This window comes from Petromyzon marinus, unplaced genomic scaffold (genome assembly GCF_048934315.1).
Source record: "Petromyzon marinus isolate PM22_M1 ecotype Great Lakes invasive population unplaced genomic scaffold, UKy_Petmar_22M1.pri1.0 PM_G_Scaffold_14, whole genome shotgun sequence".
Classification (NCBI taxonomy): domain Eukaryota; kingdom Metazoa; phylum Chordata; class Hyperoartia; order Petromyzontiformes; family Petromyzontidae; genus Petromyzon; species Petromyzon marinus.
Window position 1 is genome coordinate 3,285,654 of NW_027422695.1, and position 7,698 is coordinate 3,293,351.

The 7,698-nt window shown below is 45.2% G+C and overlaps 1 protein-coding gene across 1 annotated transcript; it reads left to right on the top strand.

Annotated features, from left to right (window-relative positions):
* The first annotated feature begins 776 nt into the window (after positions 1-776).
* On the top strand, positions 777-6,349 carry LOC142910261 (uncharacterized). Its single transcript, XM_076059964.1, has 2 exons — positions 777-783; positions 4,611-6,349. Exons 1-2 carry the CDS (start codon positions 777-779, stop codon positions 5,687-5,689), a joined length of 1,086 nt encoding a protein of 361 aa, XP_075916079.1. The 3' UTR covers positions 5,690-6,349.
* The last annotated feature ends 1,349 nt before the right edge of the window (positions 6,350-7,698 follow it).

Genomic DNA, 7,698 nt, shown 5'->3' on the forward strand with positions numbered 1-7,698 from the left:
TGCGAAGATCGAGGAATCTCTTTCAATGGAGCGAGTTCAGTGTGTTCGATTCAACATCTCTCTGTCTCTGTCCGTCTGTGTCATCTGTTTGCCTCTGTGTTTCTCTTTGCCTGTGTCTCTCTGTCGTCTCTGTGTTCCTCTTGTCTGTGTCTGTCCGCCTGTCTTGTCTGTGTGTGTGTCTATCAGCGTCTATCTAACCGTATTCAACGACTGTCAGTAGCAACACGCGCCCGGTCAACTTGCACGCCCCGTGACTTAAACTTGCTCAAAGGAGTGTTTATCTGTAATTTATTTCGCACCGTATGTTGCCAACCGTGATAATCGATGGGTCTCTGTGTGAGTCTCTGTGTGTGTATCTGTGTGTGTATCTGTGTGAGTCTCTGTGTGTGTATCTGGAACTTATTTCGCACAGTACATAACCGAACCTGCCAAGGAGGAGCGTCTGGTATCTGTGGAGCTGTGGGCTGGGTAAATTGTGAGCAGGAGCGAGAGACAATTAAGCTCCCAAGCATTCACTACGTTATAAACAACATATTTGCACTCATAAGTCGCTTGCCTAATTGCCTCAGCAACTCGGTGTTTCGTATCGAACCTTATCTCAAACAATCGAAGGGCGCCCCCTCGTGGCAGCTGCCCCTGTGTGGCACAAGGTGGCCCTGCACCGGCCTGCACGTGGACATGAGTCTGTCGGTAGGGGGCGATCATTGACGCGTCATCTCCCTGTGGAGTTTCTGGATAGTGTCTGGAATTGCCACTATTTTGACCGTGATACCAACATGCAATGTGCGTTGTGAGTGACACAGTGGTTTGTTTGACATCCGCTGTTAAGTAGACTGCGCATGTTGTTGTGAATGTTACTGGGGTAGCCAGATATGCCTATCGGATTTGAATCTTGAACCTCGGCAATAAATAGAGAAAGCGCTACCATATTCCTGGTTCTTTCGGTAAAGTCACGTAGATAGAAAAATAAATTATAAAAATAATAAAGTAACATTTTAATAATAAATAAAAATAATAAATTGAAAATAAATTGATGAAAAGATGCCATGGGTCGACTGACTGAGATGACTGGCCAATGCACCACCTGTGCCCCCCACTACACACACACAGTGTACACACACAGTGTACACACACACACAGTGTACACACACACATTGTACACACACAGTGTACACACAGTGTGTATGTACATACATAGTGTATATACGTACACACAGTGTACACACACACAGTGTACACACTGTACACACACACACTGTATACACAGTGTACAAACACCTTACACACACAGTACACACAGTGTACACACACAGTGTACACAGACACAGTGTACACACATTGTGTACACACAGTGTACACACACACAGAGTGTACACACACAGTGTATACACACAGTGTACACACACACGGTGTACACACACACGGTGTACACACACAGAGTACACACACACAGTGTACACACACACGGTGTACACACACACACAGTGTACACACACAGAGTACACACAGTGTACACACACACACAGTGTACACACACACAGAGTACACACACACAGTGTACACACACACGGTGTACACACACACAGTGTACACACACAGAGTACACACACACAGTGTATACACACAGTGTACACACACAGAGTACACACACACAGTGTACACACACACAGTGTATACACACAGAGTACACACACAGTGTACACACAGACACAGTGTACAAACACAGTACACACACACAGAGTGCACACACAGTGTACACACACACAGTGTACACAGACAGAGTGTGTACACACACACAGTGTACACACACACAGTGTATACAAACACATACACAGTGTACACACACACAGTGTACACACACAGTGTACACACACAGTGTACACACACACAGTGTACACACACAGTGTATACACAATAATGTCCACGTTGTTGTTGTAGCTGAGCCCACGCACCCAAGGGAGGGAGCAATGTAAAATGAATCTAAATCAACTTAAACTCCAATCCCGCTCTGTGACGTCACCACTCAGCCTTACTTCATCGGCGTGAAACGCCAGGGGGAGGTGTACCTCGCTAGTGACGTCATGTCACCACGGTATTCCACCGCGTTCTTGAGCGTGACGTCACCTCCGCTGGGGTCACTGCCGATATCGTTCCAGTGCCAATCCTTATTTGGGCAAAGCTACGCCCAGTGACTGGCGGCTCATTAACATTATGTATCCGTTAAAGCCGTCGCGAGTTTATTGCGACGAGTTCAGCACCTACGATATATCGGATGATGTCAATGCCGCTGATGACACCGCAACAACTGATGGTGGCAATGTCAATGCCGCTGCTAATGAAGATGGCCATGTTTTTGTTTATTGTAGTACGGAGTTAGACTGATGGCCTTAATCTTAGTTTTCTTGTGGTTGTTGTTGTTTGACTTGCATCCCACTGGGATTTTTGCACACAGCGTTGGTGTACGGTGCTATCTCAGGAATATTTTGATGTTTTTTTCTCCTGGATTTTCTGTTTGGACAGTCACATGATCACTTTAAGATGTTTTCTTGTTCATGTTTTTTGTTTGTTGCGGTTGCACCCGATTCAAGAGCCGAATGGCTCACAGGGCTATACCAAATTAATAGAGCTATGGGCTATGTGACATTAACATAATATAATCATTCTCTAATTTATTTATCTACGGAGCAGCTCATTGTGGGAGGAGCGTGTCTCGTTTCCCGGAAAGTGACGTCATGTCACCTGCTGCTGCGTGACGTCACGGAAATCCGAGGTGAGAAATTCTCATTGCGATTGTGGTTGTTGTGGTGGTGGTTGTGGTGGTTGTTGTTGTTTACCAAGGTAGAGCCTCGCTCTCTCTCGTAGGGATGTCAGTTGAGTAGCAGCGAGCATGGGAATCGATGTCCAGGTTGGAACTTTACAGCGCGGGGCCTAGCCACGCGGGGCCTTGCCTCCTGCCCTCGCCTGATTGCGTTTACTTTAATTATCTCGCTTAAGTTTAATTTGTCTTCACCCGGCTCGCCACTTTGTAACTTTGTTTTATTGTAAATATTCACGCAGTTTTTATTTTTTTCAGCAGGCCAATCCCGCTTGAGCTGCTATACCGCTCTTGTTATCAGAAGCGACCTGCCCACAACAACACAAGGTGAGGCTTTGTCAACATGTGTGAATGTTTTGACTTAAAACTTTGGTGACTGCAGGAATTAATATTCTTGGTTCTTTCGGTAAAGTCACGTAGATAGAAATTTAAATAACATAATAAAAATAAAAAATAGTAAATAAAGCAAAAAAAACACGTTTTGATTGCAACACAAGTGGTCTTTATTTAATGTAATTGTAGTATCAGTTATTGTTATTTTTTATCTACGTAACTTTACCGAAAGAAACAAGAATACGTGTGTCAATGTCTATCGGTCAAAGACACTCAGCGGAGAGACGCGCAAACTCCAAATATACAGCAGGCGTCAGGGTCGGGATCGAACCCACGACTTCCTGTGTACCGGTTGAGGTAGTTAACATCTCACCACGGAGAGACACGCAAACTCCAGTTAGCCTCGGCTATGTTCGTTGATCCTCAATTAATTACTTGGAGTGAGGAAGCATTCATGCCAAGCAGATGAAGGTGGCCAGGCATGGTTCTGGACATGCCACCGCCTCTTGACCCGTGCCAGTGTGTGACAGTGTCAAGTTTGTGTTTGCAGTAAAGTCTATGCTAAATTATCCTGTTATGTAAACCCCTTTGTCAAGGTGCCTCACTTCTCTCAACCAGCTTAAAAGACGCTGCGAATCTTAGCAGCGTTCATTGTAACTCTGTCGTCCTGACAGGTTTGTTCCTTTCACCTGAAGAAGGCCACTTGTGTTGTGGCCGAAACGTCGTGAGAATTTTGTTTTATTTTATTCTCATTCTACGTGACTTTACCGAAAGAACCAAAGAAGATCTATTAACTCTGTTGAACACGGAAGTTATATCAAAACAATAGTTTATTTTTGTTTTCCTCTGGAACTCTTTGTAAGAATCGAAACAGGAGGTGAACACAGCACACACATTCAGCTGAAGTCGGATCTGTTCATCCCAGCATTTAAGGACATCTGAGCCTGGATTCACACCTCTAAGTTGCGATTGAACATTAATTAATGCATTTCTGCAAAACACAAATAATATTGTTTTCAACACCCTTTGCCGAAATTGTGTACTCGGAGTTTTGAGTTAACATTCATTTTGAAGAGACGAGGACTTCCAGGCATATTAATGATATTTGCCCTCTCATTGTGTGCCATAACAGCCCGTGTGAGGAATTTGGGAAACTTTTTCACTGCATCATGAATACATGAATAAGTATAGACGTCGAAGTCACATGTGACTATATATGCATTCCTCTGTGCCTCGATATTGACGTGAAGATGGTGTGGATATTCTTATTTTCTGTCTGCAGCTGACGCTGGTCTGATGGAGCAAAGGCAGTCAGCGCAGCTCGGTACGACAAGTCAACATTGCGACCAGCGTGCATACAGCACGGATCGGACTGGAAATTTGACACAGCACCAGAGAACTCGCACAGGAGAGAAACCCTTCAAGTGCACTGTGTGTGACAAGGCATTTGCATGGCCATCAGTTCTTGAGACCCACCAGAGAACACACACGGGAGAGAAACCCTTCAAGTGTAGTGTGTGTGGGAAGGCATTTTCACAGTCATCTGCTCTTAAAAAACACCAGAGAACACACACGGGAGAGAAACCCTTCAAGTGCAGTGTGTGTGGGAAGGCATTTCCAGATTTATCTAATCTTCAAAGACACCAGAGAACACACACGGGAGAGAAACCCTTCAAGTGTAGTGTGTGTGGGAAGGCATTTTCACGGTCATCTGCTCTTAAAAGACACCAGAGAACACACACGGGAGAGAAACCCTTCAAGTGCAATCTGTGCGGGATGGCGTTTGCACAGTCCCCACATCTTCAAGTACACCAGAGAACACACACTGGAGAGAAACCCTTCAAGTGCACTGTGTGTGGGAAGGCGTTTGCACATTCATCAGTTCTTCAGACCCACCAGAGAACACACACAGGAGAGAAACCCTTCAAGTGCAGTGTGTGTGGGAAGGCATTTTCACTGTCATCTGTTTTTAAAAAACACCATAGAACACACACAGGAGAGAAACCCTTCAGGTGCACTCTGTGCGGGATGGCGTTTGCACAGTCATCACATCTTAAATTACACCAGAGAACACACACAGGAGAGAAACCCTTCAGGTGCATTCTGTGCAGGATGGCGTTTGTACATGTGTCACATCTTCAAAGACACGAGAGAACACACACGGGAGAGAAACCCTTCAGGTGCACTCTGTGCGGGATGGCGTTTGCAGATTCATCAAATCGTCAAAGACACCAGAGAGCACACACGGGAGAGAAACCCTTTAAGTGCAGTGTGTGTGGAAAGGCATTTTCACAGTCATCTGTTCTTCAAAAACACCAGAGAACACACACAGGAGAGAAACCCTTCAAGTGCACTCTGTGCGGGAAGGCATTTTCACAGTCACCACATCTTAAAGTACACCAGAGAACACACACGAGAGAGAAACTCTTCAGGTGCACTCTGCAGGAAGGCGTTTACACATTCATCAAATCTTCAAGTACACCAGAGAACACAAAAGCATCAGAAGATTCACAAGGAGTGGCGTCTGAAATCAGCTTGTGAAAGTCAAAGTGCCGCAATCAGCCCATCCCTCATGAAACAAGAACCGGAGGAAAATCCCAGCTTTGACACTTAAGGGTATCGAGGTGAAACGTGAAGAGGTGATGGTGAAGAGGGAAGAAGTGATGAGCGAAGAAGTGAAGGTAAAATGTGAAGATGAAGATTCAACTTCAAAATCCGACCTTCACATCGATGGAGGCAACATGAAGCAGGAGGAGAATTCTTACTGTGAGGCAGAGCGAGGCAACTCCCAGCAGTTTGTGGAAGTAGAGGTGTGGGTGGACTTCCTCCTTGACAATACAAAGTCAAGTGGAGACCCGTTAGATGTGTAAGCTTGAGACGATGTCGCTACACTAGATGCACCTTTGTCACCGGCCTTTAATGACAAGAACGTGAAGTTGAACACTCAGCTCCTAGGTTCAACCTGCAGAGTAAGGGCGGCCAGTCTTTGTGGACCTGTGGGTTGGGTAGATCTCTAACCAGGAGCGAGAGACAATAAGCTCCCAAGCATTCACTATGTTATAATAATTGCTTTTACACGGTGCTTGCTTAACCGCCTCAGCAACTCGAAGTTTCGTGTCGTACCTCGTCTGAACACTCGAAGAGCATCCCCAATTAGCAGCTGCCCCTGTGTGGCACAAGGTGGTGGCCCTGCACCAGCCTGCATGTGGACAAGAGCCTGTCAGTAGGGGGCGATGATTGATGCGTCATCTCAGTTGTGTAGTTTGTAGGCAATCTTGATTCGAAGCTTTCGTGACTGCAGGAATCCACACTCTTGAGTTATTTCGGTAAAGTCACCACGTGGGTAGAAACATAACAGATCACGGCGTTTAGATCACAGCACAAGCAATCGTCATCAGGTGGGACAACCACAGCAAGAGAAACTGCTGAAGTAGTAGGCGCCTACTCCAGCAGTTTCCTCTTATTGCTGCTGTGCTTGTCCTACCTGATGACGATTGCTTGTGTTGCCATCGAAACGCCGTGATCTATTATTTGTAGCGTAATGTTTAGAATTTGCTACATTTTGACCCAGACGCCAGCATGCAACGGCCTACTCGTTTTGAATGACGCAACAATAGTACGTTGTACATACACTGTTAAGCAGACGGTGCGTATTTGTAAAATAGCTTCTTGTTAATACGATGTAACGTGATGCAGTCAATTTCGCTGCAGTAATTCAATTTTGTTTATATGCCCGTCAATTATTTAGAATGAATACCGTGTCTGATTGTGCGCGTGCATGTAACATTTTGTCTGAGGGTCAAACATTGAATAAGTGATGTTAGGACAAAGTGTGTGTGTGTGTTTGGAAGTAACCTGTACAGATCACTCGGGTGAGACACGTTGTTCTTGTGATACAGGTCAAAGGGTATTTTTGTGTTTCACGAAGCGTCTGCCTCTGGAGCAACTCATTGTCTTTGAAATAGGGAGCACGCTCGGATCATTCATCAGTTACAAGCCATACCATTTAAAAGTTACACGTATAGGAGGAGGTACATTCTCTACAACACGAATTGTAGTTTTGTCTTACGTGTTGACGTAGATTTTGTCTAACTGGGACTAGAAATGCTCCTTGCTGATTCACGTCTGGATGTTCGTACCTATCGGTTGAAGCAAACCCCACTGCTGTTGTTGAGACGCTGTGCACCATTTAATGGTCCAACACATTGACGGCCTTCAGGCCAGGAAAGTCACAACATTTGCACACGAAGGACGCATTCACGCAAGTACCTCATGCTCCGTTTTGAAGTTTTAAAATGAAGCATCTTTGAATTGTGTTGTGTTTTGAATTAGATTATTTTACTTCTTCATTAAAAGCTTGTATCAATTTACATCTGGAAGGCTACATTGAAAAGGACATTTCGAGTGAATTTTCTCTCAACGTTAAGTAGATGGCCTTGCCGGGGGTTCGGTTCGATGCGGACTTTCACCTGTTTGGGATTGCGGGATCGAGATAAGGCGACACGGAGCTGGCCGTGCGAGAAGACTGCCGTCTACAGATCGATTCCAAC